At 56.2% G+C, this 19271-nt stretch overlaps 1 protein-coding gene across 1 annotated transcript in view; it reads left to right on the top strand.

Annotated features, from left to right (window-relative positions):
- The window catches only part of SCN4A (sodium voltage-gated channel alpha subunit 4), a 44349-nt gene that overhangs the window by 11958 nt on the left and 13120 nt on the right, over positions 1-19271 (top strand). The window contains 14 exon segments of the mRNA XM_043584985.1: positions 3241-3904; positions 3995-4113; positions 4252-4341; positions 4624-4752; positions 5225-5316; positions 7147-7461; positions 8320-8383; positions 8624-8765; positions 9547-9756; positions 10372-10456; positions 10459-10524; positions 12400-12638; positions 14379-14552; positions 15285-15641. Coding sequence (XP_043440920.1) covers positions 3632-3904; positions 3995-4113; positions 4252-4341; positions 4624-4752; positions 5225-5316; positions 7147-7461; positions 8320-8383; positions 8624-8765; positions 9547-9756; positions 10372-10456; positions 10459-10524; positions 12400-12638; positions 14379-14552; positions 15285-15641 — 2355 coding nt within the window. The 5' untranslated portion in view covers positions 3241-3631.

Raw genomic sequence — 19271 nt, 5'->3', positions numbered from 1 at the left:
GGAAGGAGAGAGAAGGCAAGAGTTGAAGGTATTTTCGAGGAGGGTTTATAAGGATGGCTCTTGTCATTGAGACAACAAGTAGGGAAGTGAGGTCAGAGAGCTCTGTCGGAGAGGGAGAAAATGCAGAGAAAAGGCGTGAGGGCAGGAAGCAGCCCAAGGATCACAGTGACAAGGGGCACTTGCACCTGAGGGTGAACCGAGGAAGGAGGTGGGGGGAGGGGATATCAGAGGAGATGTGGTCTCTGGTCATGATTTAGGTACAGGGTGTGCTTACAGGAGAAAGGGGCAAAGGTGGAGGGCTCCTCGAATTCATTCATTCATTCATTCACTCGCTCATTCATTCACTGACTCATTCAATAACCTTTTTGCTCCGTATTAGGCACTTTGGTGGTCCAAAGAAGCAACCCATTCAGCCAGGGTGCCCAGGGAGCTTGAGTCTAGAAAGACAAATTAAAGTTCTCTGGGGTGACAAAAAGAAGCGGTGTTCCAGGAGGCAAGCAGACCATACGCAAAGGTGTGGGGGTGGGTGTGAAACAGCTTGGCCCATTTGTGAGGACGGCCGTAGCATGGCCAGAGGATGGGCGCGTGTGGGGCAGGAGGAGGGGGTCAGGTAGGGACTGGATCGTGGCAAGCCTGGGGAGCCAGGTGGAAGGGTGTGGACACACTACTAAGCAGTGAGAAGCCACTGAAGGAGGAGGTGGGTTTGATCAGATTTGTGGCTTTGGCAGTGCAGATGGTGGATTGCAGGGGAGCCCAGTGGGGAGTAGGGAGGCAGGGGGGGGGTTTGGATGGAGCAGGTGAGGGGTGATGAAGCCTGGAGGATGGAGAGCCTCGTGGGTGCTGGGCCTGGGAACGGAGCAGGTATACGCCGACCAAAACTGTGCCTCAACTGGCCTAGCCAGGGAGGGCACTTTCCCTCTCACATACCAAGACATCCAGATGTGAAGGGGCTCCAGGGCTGGTGAAGAGGGAAGGAGAGAAATTTAGGGTGAAGTGCAGATTCTGAAGGGAGAGACAAGGAGTCCGTCTGGGGCCGCTGGGATCAGCGGGAGGAGGTGCCAGGCTGGCTGTGCCATCTGTGGGTCTGGAGCCCAGGGTTGAGCCCAGGTGAGCGAAGAGAGGCGGGGACCGGGCGGCAGTCGTTAAACAGACCTGTACCAATGTGCCAGGCACCAGAATCAGTGGTGACCCCAAACCCCAGGCTGTGAGGAGTCTGGTGGGGGAGACGGATACCACCAGGCAATCACATAGGCAGGGCATGAATTACCATTTATCTTAGAGCTTTGAAGGCTCTGGCTGCACAAAGCTCTGACCTGACCGGTCTGGGGCCATCGGGGAAGTGGGAACAGATGCGGCAAAGCCATAGTGACCGTGGAAAGGAGGTGGGTGGCGGCTACCCCCCCGGGGCAGGGATGGACACAACGAGGAGGGGTCCGTGCTGTCAAAAGGAAAACGGGGCTACAGACCAGGCCCTGGAGAAGCAGTGTTTTCCAGGAGTGGGAAGGAGGAGTTCACAAAGCTAAGGTGGAGACAGTGGCCAGAGGGACAGGACAGGCCCTCCTCTCAGGAAGAAAGGCAGTGGCAGTGTGAGGTGCCTGAGGGGGACCAGGAGGGCCAGCTGAGGAGACACCGCTGGGTCTGTCCTCTGGGGGCCTCCAGGGACTCCAGTGAGTGTAGTTTCCACGAATGCTGGGGCGGAGCCAGACTGTCTCTGGTTCTCTGTCGTCCCGCTTGGGCCCCTGTGAAGGGCAGAGTGGACAGCATCAGGCCAGAGGACTGTTGCCGGGCGTGGCCTGTGAACTGGGAGGGAGCCCAGCAGCCATGGGGTCTCTCTCCAGGGCCATCCGGCAGGTCAGTGTCTTCTGTGTGGGCGTGTCTGTAGGGCAGCGACGGGCTGAAGGCGGGAAGGTGTGTAGCAAATGGTAGGGTATGACTGTGGGGTGTGTGCGTGTGTGTGTGCACGCATGTGTGTGCTCACACACGCGCTCCCATGCACACGATGGGGCCGATGAGCAGCTGAGGGACGGGGTCAGCAGGGATGAGCAGAGTCATCCCCGTGGAAACACGACTCCCTGGGTGATGGTAGGGAGCAGCTGGGCAGCCAGGCCCGGGGGCGTGGCTGGCTCTGCCCAATGGCTCTGGCCTCTCCCTGGGCCGCCCTCCCCACCTGTTGACCAAGCCTGAGGAAGTGCGCCGGCCACAGCAGGGGCACTGCAGAGGCATCTGCACCCTCTGAAAAAGAGCTGCCCTCCAGTGTAGCTCTGGATGTCTCTGGGGGGGTCTGTCCAAGCCCTCTGGGTGGAGACGTGGCTCTGGGGTGTCTATCTGTGCAGACCTTGCATGGTTTGTGTGACCGGACCGCAGAGGTCTCCCTGGGCCTGCCTTCGGATGTGGGTCATTCCCCAGGGCCGTTTTGATAAGTGACCTACCACCTCCCTTCCACAGGGAAGGCTGGGCAGGAGCGAGGCTGCCAGGAGAGGCCAAAGGACAGTCCACACAGTTTCCACAGGCCTCTAAGGCTCCGGATGGGTGCCCCTTCATCCACCCGGTCCGTACGGGGACCACCAGCCAAAAACCGTCTCTGGGAGCGCTAGCCCTGCCCCCACCATTGAAACTGTCCTTGACTTTGTCCCCATAACCTTTCCTTTGTACCCTCCTCGTCCACGTTAGTATCTGCAGGCTCTCCTGATGTGGCCCCACGCACACACCTTGCATCTTCCTGTTCCAGCTCCCCTGCTTGCCCGTGGGTTAGATCCCACAGGTTCCATCGGAGGGGGCTGTCGGAACCCTCTGTGGAGCCGGGATCCCTTCCTGCTTCCCTCTCCCAGCCCGACATTATGCTTCCCCAAACCTCAGGACAAGGTAGTCCACACCCTACATCTTTCTCTCCCCTTCCCTCCAGGCCAGGAATGGCAAATACAGGCAGATTCACTACATTCTCCTTTCTCGTGCCCTGGCAGACATCACTAATCAATCATGGCAGTCTTTTTGCACCAAGTCTGGCCGCAGCCTCGATGGTATCTGCCCGCATCTCCAGGCAGCCAATAGCAGCTGATCCAGGTCAGCCCTCAAGATGAAATTCATTTGCCCTTCCTGCTTTAGGCTCCTCCCAAACAGGCCCTTCATCTTGGTGCATCCTCTGGGCCCACCTGCACATTCACATCTGACTCCTTTCCACCTCCCTACACAATAGAGGCCACTCTTAAGCATGGCCAGCTGTGGTTCTCTCTGTCCCCATAGGCTGAAGCCACCCAGTTCCGGAGCGTGGACCCAGGAAGTGGTTGAGGGCACTGGGGCATTGGCCCCAAGTCCTCAAGACCGAAGAGGTTGGTCTGCTGTCAGTCCCGAGGGCAGCCAACCCCCCGCTGGGGAGAGTGTGGTGCAGGGCTGGGGGTGATGCGCTTATGTCCAGCACCTGTGCGGCAGCAGCACCCAGGCCTTGCAGGTGCATCTCCCAGTCCCGACAAGGCTTGCACGCCGACCTCTCCGGCCTGGCCTCCGGGACAGGCAGGAGGTGAGTAGCGGACAGCAGGCCCAGGGCGGGGTAGCCGCCCAGTTCCCCGGGGGGCTGCGCACAGCAGCTTTCCCGGCTACCTGCCACCCTCCTGGCCGCTGAGCCCAGGATGCGAGGATGGCCAGCTCATCTCTGCCCACTCTGGTGCCTCTGGGCCCTGAGAGCCTGCGCCCCTTCACCCGGGAGTCCCTGGCAGCCATAGAACGCCGGGCAGTGGAGGAGGAGGCCCGGCAGCAGCGGAACAAGCAGATGGAGATTGAGGAGCCTGAAAGGAAGCCACGCAGCGACCTGGAGGCTGGCAAGAGCCTGCCCCTTATTTATGGGGACCCCCCACCGGAGGTCATCGGCATCCCCCTGGAGGACCTGGACCCCTACTACAGCGACAAGAAGGTCTGGGCCCAGGAGGGTTCCCTCTACCCGTCTGTCCATCATCCGTCTGTCTGCCTGTCCGTACAGCTCACAGCTCTCTCTCTGCCTCAGACCTTCATCGTGCTTAACAAGGGCAAGGCCATCTTTCGCTTCTCCGCTACACCAGCTCTCTACATGCTGAGCCCTTTCAGCATCATCAGACGTGGTGCCATCAAGGTGCTCATTCACTCATATCCTGCCCAAATGGAGCGAGAGCAGGGGCACGAAGGGGTTGGGGACGGGCAAAGCCAGGTGCTGTGGGTGAGGAGGCCCTCCGTCCACCTCCCCTCCCCACCTGCTCCCTCACTTTCCTTGACCCTCCCCCTGACGCTGTTCAGCATGTTCATCATGATCACCATCCTGACCAACTGTGTATTCATGACCATGAGCGACCCGCCTTCCTGGTCCAAGCATGTGGAGTAAGTCTTCCCCTTCTCGGAGCACCGCCCCCCCCCCCAACCCCAGGCCTGGGACACAGCTCACCCCGGGGGGCTGTACTTTGAGGATACTGCTCTTGTCTTCCAGGAGGACACACACTCTATAACTGTCACCCCATCAACACCGTAAGCCCTCGGGGTGGTGCACATTGTCCCTCTCACCAATATCCTCAACCCCCTGGGTGGCATATTTCATTTTTGTGACCTCTCTCCTGGGAGGTCTGTCGTTGCCACACCTGCCCCTGCCTGCCCTCTCCCCACCAGGTACACATTCACAGGGATCTATACCTTTGAGTCCCTCATCAAGATGCTGGCCCGAGGCTTCTGCATTGACGACTTCACATTCCTCCGGGACCCCTGGAACTGGCTGGACTTCAGTGTCATCATGATGGCGTGAGCGGGGCCCAGAGGGCGTCCCAAGGCTGAGGAGGGGGAGGGGAGGGGCCAGGCTTCAAAGAGGGCAGCTGAGTGGGCTGACCCTTTGGGAGGGGTGAACCGTGGGGATCACAAGCAAGTGTGCAGTGAGCTGTCCAATTCCAGGAGCTGCCATTTCTGGAGTCTGGCTTGGAGGCTCTCCCGGCGCATGTGCAAACACACATGGCAGCCCTGGACCCCAGTCCCACAGGCCCTCCAACACTGGGACAGCTGGGCTATGCCCAGCAAAGTTCCTGCACTGTCTTTCCCAGCTCTTGGGCCCCAACAGGAACCTTGGGGTGTCTGACCTGGCCTTTCCCCCAACCCCTGTGGTAACCCAACCACAAGGATTCCATGGGAATCCTCATTCTGGGCCTGGAGAAGCTGCGATTTCTGCCCTAACACCCACTTCTGACTCTGACACAGCCTTCACCTCATCCCTCCTGCCCAGGTACCTGACAGAGTTTGTGGACTTGGGCAATATCTCAGCCCTGAGAACCTTCCGGGTGCTGCGGGCCCTGAAAACCATCACAGTCATCCCAGGTACTGGAGAGCTGGGGGACCCCCTGCCTGGGCCAGCAGGCCTCACCCCATGCCCAGGCCTGGAACCTGACACACAGCTCCAGGAGGCTGACCTAGGGTCATAACACTCTCACACCAAAACCTGGATACACAGGGAGGCCGCCACTGCCAGGGAAGAGAAGGGGCCAGAGGCTGGAAGATGGGCACTTGAGAGGAAGCCTAGCACAGACTCTGAGCCAGACTGCCTGAGCTCAAGTCTCACTAGCTAACTTGGGCTTTATGCAAGTGGTTTCACCTGTCTATGCCTCAGTTTCCTCCCCTGTAAAATATGGATAATAATGGCACCACTCATTGGGTTGTTAGGAGGGTTACATGGGCATGTTCTCCCCTAGTCCAACCCCCTCAAACTGTGGCTGAGGAAGGTGAGACCATTAGAGACCCTGGGAGGGGAAGTGCCTACCAAAGGCCATACTGCTCGCTAGCCACCGAGGAAAGCCACCGTGCCTTTCCTCGACGCCAGCTTCCAGCATCCTCAGAGCTCAGAGTGTTTTGTTTTTTTTTTTAATTTTTTTTCAACGTTTTATTTATTTTTGGGACAGAGAGAGACAGAGCATGAACGGGGGAGGGGCAGAGAGAGAGGGAGACACAGAATCGGAAACAGGCTCCAGGCTCTGAGCCATCAGCCCAGAGCCTGACGCGGGGCTCGAACTCACGGACCGCGAGATCGTGACCTGGCTGAAGTCGGACGCTTGACCGACTGTGCCACCCAGGCGCCCCGAGCTCAGAGTGTTTTGATAAGAGGGCGGTTGAGCACCTGTTTTCCCAACAGGCTAAGATAAGGAAATGAACTAATATGGAAGCGAGAGACACTCTGATTAGGCCCAAAGAAGTTATGGCTCTTCTATAAATGATGGGAATCTGTCCCTGGAATTCTGTAAGATGTTTTATGCCTTTGCCCAAAGAGGCAGGTTTGGAGATGTTATTATTATTATATATAAATATTATTATATATAGATATATATTATATCTATATTATATATAGATATTATTATCTCCAACTCAGTCTAGAGCTTCTCAGAGTGAATCCTGCTGTTCCTTAGATGTTAATAAGAAAAGGGGTTCTGGGGCACCTGAGTGGCTCAGTGGTTGAGGGTCTGACTTCGGCTCAGGTCATGATCTCACAGGTCATGAGTTCGAGCCCCACATCGCTCTCTCGGCTCTCAGCACAGAGCCTGCTTCAGATCCTCTGTCTCCCTCTCTCTCTGGCCCTCCCCCACTCACTCTTGTTCACTCCCTCAAAAATAAACAAACATTTAAAAAATGAAAAAAGAAAGGGGGTTCTGTTGTCAAGTAAGTTAAGGAAACATGGTATTAAAGTTTTTGCTTGTTTCTGTAGGACTTGTCAGAGCCTTTGATGGGATAATTTACAGTGACTCTCCAAGAGCAAAATCTAGAGCTGAGCCCTTCCCAAACATGATTGAACCCCTTCTTTTAAGGGCACAGCTTGGGAGATCAGTGTTGTGTAGAACACACTTTGGGAGTGTTGACCTAGTGACATTCATGCAACTCCACAGTGTGCCCATGTGTTACTCTACGAGTCAGGCAACAGCCTGGAAAGTCCTTATGTACAGTGCATTCTTCTGGTGGCTGAGGCCCTGTGGCCATTCGAAGGCTCCACATCAAGGATGTGATCGGAGGAGGGTGGGGTTAATCTGGGAAGGCTTCAAGGAAGTGGTGCCCCTAGTAACTCAAGCCTTGAAGGAGAGATGCAGTAGGCAGAGGCTCCAGAGGATAGCGGAGTGAGTTATCACCCCGCCCACCCCCTTCTCTTACCCTCCTCCCTATGGTCAGGGCTGAAGACGATCGTGGGGGCCCTGATCCAGTCGGTGAAAAAGCTGTCGGATGTGATGATCCTCACCGTCTTCTGCCTGAGTGTCTTTGCCCTGGTCGGGCTACAGCTCTTCATGGGAAACCTGCGGCACAAGTGCGTGCGCTGGCCCCCACCCTTCAACGACACCAACACCACGTGGTACGGCAACGATACGTGGTATGGTAATGAGACGTGGTATGGTAATGAGACGTGGTATGGTAATGAGACGTGGACCGGCCACGAGAGCTGGGCCAGCAACTATACCTTTGACTGGGACGCCTACATCAATGATGAAGGTAAGGAATGCGGGGGGGAGGCCGGTGGGATCTGCCCCAGCCCCTAGGGCAGCCCCTTGTGAGATAAGCAGCAGGGGAGACCTGAGCTTAAATCCATCACTTACCAGCTTGGGTATCCGCTGACACGTCCCTCGGTCTCCCTAACCCTCAGTACCCTCCCCTATGAAACTGAGACAACAATACCTTTCTCAAAGGGTGAGCGAGACAGTAAATGACCAATTGCTCTGAAAATCCTAAAGCTTCTGCTATGAAAAGCAGCGGCCCATAGTCCCTATTCCCTAACCTACACGTTCCTTGTTTTCCTCCATAACACGATGTGCTGGCACTCTGGCAGGGTCACCACCAGGCACCCACACGCTCGCCTATTCACATGCCATACTTCACGGGCACACACGCGCAAGCCACACAGTCTCGCCAGCCACACTTAGTCTACACAATGCCTTCTAGCAAATTAGAGAAAGGTACCCCTTCTTCAATCTGGCCCCTGGATTCTAGCTCCCCGCCCCACCCCACCCCCACCCCCCCGGCCTGCTCACCCCTCAGTCAGGGGCCCTGCGCAGGTGCGTGGTGGCCCCAGGCATGCGCATTGCATGTATGATCCTGCCGCCTCTCTGTGCCCCTGCTGTATCCCGACTGCCCAGCCACAACCACAGCAGGGCACTGAGCTGACTGCTTGCGGCCGAGATCCCTATAGTGCATCTACCCAGAGACCTTAAAGGAGGGGGAGGGGCACCCAGAGAGCATCCATTTGGTGTATGGGGTCCACACAGATGTGTCCACAGGAGTGCAATGGGTGCATGTGTCCACAGTGTGTCCACGTGGGTGACATGTTTCCTTTGTGGCCTCTGACTCCCAAAGGGAACTTCTATTTCCTGGAGGGTGCCAATGACGCCCTGCTTTGTGGGAACAGCAGCGATGCTGGGTGAGTGATACTGGGGAGTGGGAAAAACTGTCCCAGGGGTGTTGGAAGATGGGAGCTGATTAGGGACAGGAACGTGGGGGTGGTGGGAATTTGAGGAAGACCCATGGACATGACTGAAACACTTCCCTGTTTGGGGGATACAGACAGAACTATAGGATTTTTTTCCCTTGGGCTCCCCCATCTGTCCCTCAGCTGGTATTCTCTTCCCTCCCTAAAGCCAGCACCCCATTTTATCCCCAGGCACTGCCCCGAGGGTTACGAGTGTATCAAGGCTGGGCGGAACCCCAACTATGGCTACACCAGCTATGACACCTTCAGCTGGGCCTTCCTGGCTCTCTTCCGCCTCATGACACAGGATTATTGGGAGAACCTCTTCCAGCTGGTACAACTGCCCCCACCCTGCCTCTCAGCCCTACGGCCACCTCTCCCATCCCTACAGTCTTCTCAGGGCTTGGCGGGACCCAGAGCAAGGCCACCTCCTCCCTGAGACTCCCCTCAGTGCCCCCATACACAGGTTCTTGGAGCCCTCTGACACTGGGGACCCACCCACATCCGAGCCACAGCCTTTTCTCCCTTTACCAGTTTTGCCTTAAGTACTGAGATCTGGGCCTGGCACAGACCCCCAGGCCTCACAGGAAGCAGTCGGGCCACTTAGAAATTCAACTCTGCTCTTATACAGTTATTTAGCTTCTACTGTTTGCATGGAAGGCAGGTTGAGTCTAGAGCAACAATGGCTTCTGGCCACTGATAATGTTTCTACCACTGACGATATTAACGATAGTAATAATGATAACTACTATTTGCTGAGCTCTTACTAGCTGCCAGGAACTGTAGAACTGTAGGATTCAAGCTGACCCCAAAGCTCATGTTCACCATTTTTTAAATCCTGGCTCTCTGATCTCAAGATGTCTATCTCAGGTCCTCAGGGATCTCTGAGCCAGGAGCCCAGGGAAGTCTGGATCCCAAGTATATATTTTGAAGCTCCCCAGAATGTGGCTTAGCCTGCCAAAGATGACCATACCCTGCCTCAAGGTCCTCAAATCGCCAGGCTCTGTGAGGGACCTGTTTACCTATCTGGGCAATGGGTATGTGGAGAGGGGTGGTGGGTGAAATCCGGCAGGGTACCATGTGACACCCCCTCTCTTCCTCCCCCCGCCTCTTAGACCCTCCGAGCAGCTGGGAAGACCTACATGATCTTCTTCGTGGTCATCATTTTCCTGGGCTCCTTCTACCTCATCAATCTGATCCTGGCAGTGGTGGCCATGGCATACGCAGAGCAGAACGAGGCCACCCTGGCTGAGGATCAGGAGAAAGAAGAAGAGTTTCAGCAGATGCTGGAGAAATTCAAAAAGCAGCAGGAGGAGCTGGAGAAGGTCTGAACTCAGGGAGAGGAGGCCGAGGATCCAGGGAGCTCCCTGCCCCTCAGCCTGGGTTCTCCCGGGCAGGCGGAGGGTGAGGGAGAGGCATGGGGTAGAGGCTGCAAGGCAGAGCGAGCGCTAGGCCCCAGGCTGGGGGCTTTGGTGGGATGGGAGGTCTAGGCAGTAGAAAGAGTAGTTTGCAGCTTTGTGCCTCTGTTTCCCCGTGAACAACAGGGATCTGGAGCAGTTAAACCTGAAGTAGCCTTCCAGCTCAAATATCTATGGTTTTGTGATTCTTTTGGGGGCAGGAAATGGGTCTGTGCTGAGGGAGAGGTGGGTCCTGATGAGGCCCCAGGGAGCAGCTGCCCATTTCTTACCATCTCATCAAGTGTAGGGTCAATCAAAGCTTCAGAGAATGGAGGGTCTTTGGGGATGAAGGTCTTCAGTCACTTTGGCCCCTACCCTGTCAGCCCCACTGCCACAGAGATTGCCCCCCAAACTGCACCGGGCTCAGTGCAGGAAAAGAAGAGGGGCCCCCATCCTAAAGCACTTGGAAAGAAACTCTGAGAGTCAGGCCATCCACCGGGCTCAGAGATGGACTCCATGCGCACCACCCTTGCTGACCCACAGGCCAAGGCCGCCCAGGCTCTGGAAGGCGGGGAGGCAGATGGGGACCCAGCCCACGGTAAAGACTGCAATGGCAGCCTAGACACATCACTGGGGAGAAGGGGCCTCCAAGGCAGAGCTGCAGCGCAGACAGCGGTATCTCTGATGCTATGGAAGGTGAGTGCTCCACACCCCTGTAGACATCCTGTTCTGCCTGTCCTGCCCATCAGGCCACTCGGGCTCCTGGTAGGGGGGTGCACATGGGGACCTGGCTGGGCCCAGCATTGGGAGGACAGTACTTTATACAGGTGTGGAAGAAATGGCTGTGATAAATATAGTGCTGGCTTAGCTTGGCCCAGTCCTGACTGCAATGCCAGGCTGCTGTGGGAACTGGGGCTTTCCAGGAGAGCCTGGGGGGCTGCCAAGGCAATGGGGAAGGACAGGATAATGATACTAACCAGCAAGGCCCAGTGTTCTGCTAACTGGAAATCCTGCTCTTAAGTGTCTTCTGGGTGAAAGTTAAAGGTCAAAGATCAAACTCTGCCCGGGTAGAGTCACAGATTCTCCATACTAAATCCCTGTACTGCCCTTATAAGTCTCAGGGAAAGAACAGGATACGGTAACAAGGGCAGGGTGGATAGACACAACATGGATAGATGGATGGATGGATGGATGATGGATGGATGGAAGGTTGGATGGATGGGTGGATGGGTGGATGGATGGATAGATGGATGGATGAATAGATATATGGATGGGCTAAAGGTTAATGAATGCGAAGAGACATAAGTGTATGGATAGATGAAAGGAAAGGGGGGAGGGAGGGAAAAGGGGAGGGAGTGAAGGGAAGGGAAGGAGGAAGCAAGAGAAGGAAGAATAAAGGAAATCTGACAAAGAAGAGATCTGGTCCCCTTCCCATGTCCCCCTCCCCTTCCTTGTGCCAGGAAGGACTTGGAGGGCCGAGAACTTTGCAGACCTCTGGAGGGCACCGTCTCACCTGATTTTGTGTGACAGGCATCCAGGAATCTGTGCTCTGTCAGAGAATGCCCCAGGAGATGCTCAGCATCACTGGCTGAGGAGATCACTCAACACTGCCCTTGCTGGGACCCTTGTGAGAAGTTTTGGGTGTCAGACATTGTTTGAGGCACCTGCCCTAGCACCCAGCTTGGGGGTAGGGATGTTACCATCAGACTAGAATCTGCAGCCTTTGAGAGGTCCAATTCCCTGCTAATTCCCTGGGGTGTCCCAGTCATACTGTCAAACCCAGGTCCCCATGGGACTGCCCCCCCCCCCAGTCCCCTTTCCTCATCTACGAGTTTATTGGCTCATAAACTTCTGGTGGTAACAAAGTGAGATCATGCCTAGGCTGAGGACACCCACAGGCAACGGAGGCCTTGAAGGCCAGGAGGAAGGGCAGCTTTATCCATGGGCCTAACAGCGTTCTAGTGCTAAGGTGGCAAGAATAGACAGTGATTCCAGAAAGCCACTGTGGTGGGAAAGGACAGACTGGCTGGAGACACTCTGGTGGTGTCAGCTTTACTGGGAATGGGAGGGAGAGCCCTCAGGGGGAACCTCGGTCTGCTCCTGAGTGGCCCTGCCAGCAGCAGGTGGAATGGGACCCAGCCCTCTACAGTGGCCTCCCACCTCTCCCTAGGGACCCTCGCGCCCAGCCAGAGATCACAGCTCCAGACCTCCGTCAGGGAGTGAGAGTCATTGAGGGGCAGGCTTTGTGCGGTGGGGGCCCCGGAGAAGGAGCAGCTGCAGGTGGAGCCTTAAGAGAAGGGGCTTCAGACAAGCCTGGCTAAAGGGGTGGAGTTTTGAGGGTCAGAGCAAATGGGCAGGGCTTTGGGGGTTGGGCCCTGTGGGCGGGGCCTGCAGGGGCAGGTCTTGAGGGTGACTGGGTGAGAGAGGGGCTTGGTGTAGGCCTGGCTGAAGGCTATGGGTTGGAGAGGTGGAGTTCAAGGGGCAGGCCTAGAAGGTGGGACCTAAGATACAGGCCCGGGAAGGAGGACATGGGTAGGATCCTCATCAGGTGTGTTTCTACCCTGTTCCCAGAGCTGGAAGAGGCCCACCAGAAGTGCCCACCATGGTGGTACAAGTGTGCCCACAAAGTGCTCATATGGAACTGCTGCACCCCATGGGTGAAGTTCAAGAACATCATCCACCTGATTGTCATGGACCCCTTTGTGGACCTGGGCATCACCATCTGCATCGTGCTCAACACCCTCTTCATGGCCATGGAGCATTACCCCATGACAGAGGAGTTTGACAACGTGCTCACCGTGGGCAACCTGGTAGGGAGGGGACAGGGAGAGGTATCTCTCCCACGCAGGACAGGAGAGGGGCCACAGGGCCCTATGGGGCCAGCTGGGCTGTTTGGAAATATGTGGCACTATTGGGGGGCATACAAGGGTCATTTTCCCAGCATGGGGGGCATGAGCTGATGTACAGGGAGGTATATGGGGTGATCCATGGGACGTGGAGTTTGGGTTTTAGGGTATTTGCAGGCAGAGAGAGTAGGGATGAAGTGCTGGACATTTTAGGACCCAGAGTCAGGGGATCTGGGGTCTAGGTCATGCCCTAGAGGCAGAGGTGGGGGAATGGTTGACAGGTCTCCACTTTCAGAGGTTGTTGTGGGCCTAAGAGGGACCAAGAGACCTGAAAGTGGGGGCGTATAGCCATGGGCACCCAGGCCCAAGAGGCCCCAGGGGATAGTACCCCAACCCTAACCCTCTGCCCACTACCATTTCTCCAGCATGGTCAGGCCAGCTCCCCTCCGGCCTTTCCTGCCCCGCTATTGTTGACACACACTGATCCGCGCGCTTATCCCTGCCCATTAGGAGCATTATCACCTCGTTTCCAGCCTCCGTGGAGCCTGACAAAGGGAAAAAGCCGCCTCATCCTCCAGCCCTGCCCCGCCCTTCCCAATTCCCTTAGACATTTTTCCAGATGGCAGATGGGCAAGATGTTCTCCCCACCCCGAGGGTGCGGGGAGCCCAGGGAGAATAAAATTTGGGGGCCAGCAGCAGTAGGAGGACTGTGTGGGTGGCATGGGCATCAGACCCTAGACTTCCCAGCCTGTGCGAGGCGGGCACTTCTATCCCATGGAGATGCCTGTGGCAGCCATGCCAGGCTGGGCTGGAGGGGCAAGGGCGTGCTCTGGGCGTGCAGCTGCTGGGGTGTGCGTGATGGGCCTCGCCCGCTGCCTGCTCACCCCCTGCCCACACTCTGCTGCCGTCTGGGCACCTGCCACGGCCAGGGACAGCTACTGGGAGGGGCTCAGCATGTGCACAGGCAGGCTGTGGACCAGGGCAGCTGGTGCCCGGCAGGAGGGGGCCATGCCCAGGGAGCTTTCAGAGGCTAGGCAGCCCGTGCACCCCTGTGCCAGGTTTGTGGGGAGCAGCTCTGGTCTTCCCATGGATCCCTGACCTCGCCCCCTTTTGGCCCCTACCGTAGACTTCTGAGTCCACTGAGATTTGCTGAGTTCTGGGACCCCTGCCAGTCAGGGTAGAGAGGGTAGGGTGTAGAGACAGGAAGACTGAATTAAGCACCCCAACACCTGACTTTGAGATCTGACTCGTTCCCGGATGGGTGGCAGGAGCGAGCACTTGCTGTTTCTCTCTCTGAGCCCTCAACGTTCTCATCTCTGGGACAAGTGACAGTCACTCCCAACTGCATAGGGAGCGGCACACCAGTGAGGTCATGATGTGAACCACAGAGTGCTCTATGAGTTCTAAGTACCGTGGTGGAGGTCGGCCCCGAGAAGTTAAGTGACTGGCCCATGGTCACAAGGCCAGAAGTGCATGGGTTCGGGTCTGTCTCTGCTCTGTGGCCTGGCCATTGCACTCTTCACTCACATCCACACACACGTGGGCAGTGGGTTCTGCTCCCTGCACCCCCCCCCCCCCCACTCAGGGCTCTGGACCGCCCCCCTCAGGCCCCGCGGGCTCTGCCAGGAGGTGGAAGTCACGGGGAGACTCCAAAGCCCCGGGCTCCCTGAGGCTCTGTGACGTGGATGGCACCCCACCCCACAGGTTTTCACAGGCATCTTCACAGCAGAGATGGTACTGAAGCTCATCGCCCTGGACCCCTACGAGTACTTCCAGCAGGGCTGGAACATCTTCGACAGTATCATCGTCACCCTCAGCCTGGTGGAGCTGGGCCTGGCCAACGTGCAGGGACTGTCCGTGCTCCGCTCCTTTCGGCTGGTGCGTGAGGCCCCGGGGCCAGGCTGAGGAGGGGTGGGGTGGGGGTGCCAGGAGGGTCAGAGGAGAGATCCCCAAGAAGCCACTTGTGCTTCTCAGAACACTAGGAACCTCTCTTACTAGAAATGGGGAGAAAGAGAGCACCCCCCGTTATCACAGATGGCTGCCGGGGGCCGAAATGACAGCCCCAGGAGCTGACCCCTAGTGACTTTGGGTGACAGTGGAGCAGGGACCATATTGCAGACCTGAAGCCTGGGACTCAGGAAGCATCAGTAGTGGAATTGGGAGTCCAGTTTAGTATCCTGTCCATCACCCTATAGGAGTGCTTCTGTATTTTTTTGACTTCATTAGGGGGCCTTTCGTTCATGCACAAACGTATAGAGTATAATGAACCTCTGTGTACCTGTCACCTACTCCAATGGCCATTAACCTTCTGTCATTCATGTTCCATCCATCCCCCACTTCTGGGAGGGAGGAGAAGTAGGTGAAAGCAACTCCTGACACAATGTCACTTGTAAATACTTCAGTCTGTATCTTTAAGAGATGAGGGACTCTTTCTTTTGAACACATAAAGAGGATGAGGTGATCGGATACGAGTATTCCCATTTAATAGAGAGGCAGACTGAGGCCTCAGATCACTCATGGGAGAGTTCTTTCTCCTAAAGATGCAGCTCCCTCCGGTTGGGCCGGGGGTCCCTGGGCCTCATTGCCCCCTGCCCTCCCCCTGCCCGGCAGCTGCGTGTCTTTAAGCTGGCCAAGTCGTGGCCAACGCTGAACATGCTCATCAAGATCATCGGCAACTCAGTGGGCGCGCTGGGCAACCTGACGCTGGTGCTGGCCATCATCGTGTTCATCTTTGCCGTCGTGGGCATGCAGCTGTTCGGCAAGAGCTACAAGGAGTGTGTGTGCAAGATCGCCGCGGACTGTAGCCTGCCCCGCTGGCACATGCACGACTTCTTCCACTCCTTCCTCATCGTCTTCCGCATCCTGTGCGGGGAGTGGATCGAGACCATGTGGGACTGCATGGAGGTGGCCGGCCAGGCCATGTGCCTCACCGTCTTCCTCATGGTCATGGTCATCGGCAACCTAGTGGTGAGTTACGGCCACTGGGTGGCTCCCCCACCCCCACCCGGGGAAACCCGCACATATCCTTTTCCTTTATTTTTTTTTTTATTTATTTTTGAGAGACAGAGCAAGCAGGGGAAAGGCAGAGAGAGAGGGAAAGAGAATCCCAAGCAGGCTCTGCGCTGGCAGCACAGAGCCCGACATGGGGCTCGAGCTCATGAACTGTGAGGTCATGACCTGAGCCAAAATCAAGAGTCAGACCCTTAACACCCCCCACGCTTTGTTTCCTTTAATCGGGCTGTCCTTCAAGGACTTTTTTTTCCCCATGTGGTCACACTGTATGAAATCCCTAATACTTGCCTGTGTCCTCCCTCTCCCACCCAAGAAGGCAATTTTATATGGTTTAACCCAGTGGCTCTCTAATTTTGACCTGCTTGAGGATCACCTGGGAGTTTCTTAAAACCCAGATGCCTGGCCCCACTCCCGCAGAGCGATTCAGCAGCTCTGAGCCAGGGCCTGGGAATCTGCATTTCTAATGAATGCGGCTGCTGCCGGTGCAGAGACCACACTGTGAATAGTACTGTTGAAACTTAGTGTTTGGGACAAAGTAACATGATAACTGGAGTCAGACCCACGCTCCAGTCCCAGCTCCGTTGTCATCTGTGTGACCTTGAATAAGTTACTGCTCTCTGGTCAGCTGGTTTCTCTGACTTCACATGGAAGAAAAATGGCGGGCACCTCACGGGGAGGCTGCGAGGCTTGACTGTGACAGTGTGCAGGAAGGTGCCACGTAGGGTTGGCACCAGAACTTCTGGGCCTCCTGTCCTTCTCCCACCGGCTCACCCCTCTCCGTTTCTGGAATCACCCGGGAGCAGGGAGAATCCAGAGATGGCATAAACTGCCTCCATCCTGCCGCTTTCTGTGGCTCAGGGCTTGGCCTGTGGGGCTGGCACAGAGGAGGAGCTGCAGGAGGCCACGAGGCACAAGGGTGGGGGCCGTGACCAGCATTTCTGTGGTAGGGCCTGGGAAGGCGTGTCTCCTCGTCCTGACACCCACGACTCCTCCCCTGGTCGGGGTGGGTGGTGTTCCTGCCAGGACTGCTGTGCCTGGCTGCCCCCTGCAGCGGCCGACACTGCCCTGGGCAACCAGGGTAGGAAGCCACACGTCCCCACGTTCCGCAAAGTCTTGAGGAATCCTTGGGCTGCTGGGTCAGCGCTTCTCAGATATCGCTGAGCTCTGTCTGGGGGCAGGGGTAGACCGATGGGGAGGGGTGTCACCTCCACTGGGGAAGAGACCATGGGATGAGGTCCTGAGCCCCCAGGGAGAGCTAGGCAGGAGAACCCAGGCTGGCTGTCGAGGGCTTGCAGAGAGACAGAAGATGCCCCATCAGAACTTCGAGGCAGGATTGGGGAGGGGGTAGCTGGGTCTGAGAAGTTTGTGAAGGTAAGTTTAAGAGGCTAGGGTGACCAAAAGGGTCTGCTGTGGGTTTCTGTCTGAATGTGTGTAAACTCAAAAACATTCCAAGCCCCTGCTTTGCCACTTACTGACTAGGAGACCTTGAGCAAATTATTTAACCTCTCTCTGGCCTCAGTTTTTCTCATCTGGAAAGTGGGGACGATGATGGTGATGACCCATTTCACAGGATGGTCTGAGTGCTCACCAAAGCGCATGGTCTACAAGGCCAGGGGAGTCCAAATGTTACAGGCCTGTGGGGGAAGAGGGAGTGGTGGTTTAGGTACCTGCCGTTGGCATCACACCCCCAAGTATTAGGCTCCTACCATGTGCCGGTCCCTGCACAAAGGGCTTTACATGCGTTATCCCTAATGCTCTCCACAACCCTGGGAGGCAGGTAACGTTGGTGCTGTGCTCCGAGGAGGCACAGCCTGGAACCACACAGCTAGTGTGAAACTGAGCCCAGACTGGAACCTGGGCCTATGTCATGCCAACAACATCAGTAATAGCAGCAGTGGTAAGAATGATGGTGTCAATACCAGCAATAACAACGGTGACGACTGACCTCTATTTACATTTGTCTAGCATTCTGAGCGCTTTCTGTGTATCTCTCTAAATGCTCGCCACCGCCCGGTGGGGACATGCTGTTTTATCTCTGTCTTGTAGATGGGGAAGCAAAGGCTCAGGGAGGTAAGCTAGGCACCTGCACAGGATTTGAACCCAAGCAGTGTGGCTCCAGAGTCTGGAACCACTGCACTGCCTTTGTGTGCATGTCACTCTCACCCCCACCACACACACGCACACACATGCACACACACACACGCACACACGCCACTGATACCCTTTTCCAGCCCAGCTCTGTGGCTCTCTCACTCTGCTCAGAGGGAGTGGAGCGGCCCAGGGAGGCGGCACTGTCCCCGCCCACTGCCCCCCCCCCCCCCAGCCTCATGGGAGGTGATGTCTGCCAGAGGACACTGTGGCATCCTGCCAGAGAGTGTGGGGACCCATGTCCCCTGCATCATGGCACTTGAGCACTTCCTCTGGGTTACTGTGAAGAAGAGGAAATGACCGAGGTCATAGGTAACCCACCCCTCAGAGCCCCTGGGGGGAACATGGTGTCCATCCCCCTTCCCTCCAGCCCTCCTCCCCACGCCTTGCCCGAGGCAGCTATTTCTGTCCCAGGAAGGAGCCGTGTGCAAACCCTGCTGACCCAGAGAGCAGCTAATTCCCATCTCAGATGTGTTTCTGGCAACTGGATGCTTCCCCCCGACAAAGGGAAAGAAAGACCAATAAATTTTGGTTGGGGGCAGAAGCAGAAAAGTCTCTAGGGAGTATAGAGATGGGGAGGAATCCCTCTCGCATGTTCTCCCCAAGAGAGTTATGTATGTACACACACACACACACACACACACACACACACACATTAAAGATATTATCCTAACATGATTTTTAAGGCAATGATAAAAAGACCTTGGAGGACCCGGTGAAAGCCAGGCAGTGAGAGACACATGGCGAAGTTGGTCAAGGGTGGCAGATGGACATGTACAGTCTCCCCTACTCTTTCGTGTCCACTCACACACCAAGCCCTGACCCAAGGCCCCCGGTACGACCCAGGCCTGCCACCCCAGCTGAACTTCACCTTCCTCCTCATTCCCTGGGGGCGGGGGGATAGAGTGGTGGATGGTAGGGCCACCATACTGTGCAACTTCTGAGGTTACCATTCACACTGTAGCCTAAACGAATGATGTCCTCTAAAGATGTGCAATGACTGGAAGCCTGGGTCTAGTCCTGGTTGTGTTGTGTGTCGTAGGGCAAGTCACTCCACCACTCTGGGACTCAGTCTCCTTATTAATAATATGCTGAGCTGGCCTCAGAGTTAACCATAGTCTTCTGTGTACCTTGTACCTTCTGTCATTGCACGCGTAACAGCCAACAAGTTTTGAGTGCCTACTGTGTGCTCTATTGATCTTTTAACCCTGACAACAATGCCGGGAAGTGGGCACTGGAATCATCCCCATCATACAGATGAGGAAACCGAGGTACAGAGCAGTGATATGATTTGCTTCAGGACACACAGCTAGTAAACTGGGGTTTTACCCCAAGCAGCATGGTTTCAAAGCCTGTGCAGCCCCATCTCTACTGCCATGAAAACCCACTGCATCGTATTCATGGCACTGATCGAATGTCTCTACTAGGTTGGGGAGC

Source organism: Prionailurus bengalensis, chromosome E1, assembly GCF_016509475.1.
Source record: "Prionailurus bengalensis isolate Pbe53 chromosome E1, Fcat_Pben_1.1_paternal_pri, whole genome shotgun sequence".
NCBI lineage: Eukaryota > Metazoa > Chordata > Mammalia > Carnivora > Felidae > Prionailurus > Prionailurus bengalensis.
Note: the sequence above shows the minus strand (reverse complement) of the source record. Positions and strands in the feature narration are given on the sequence as shown.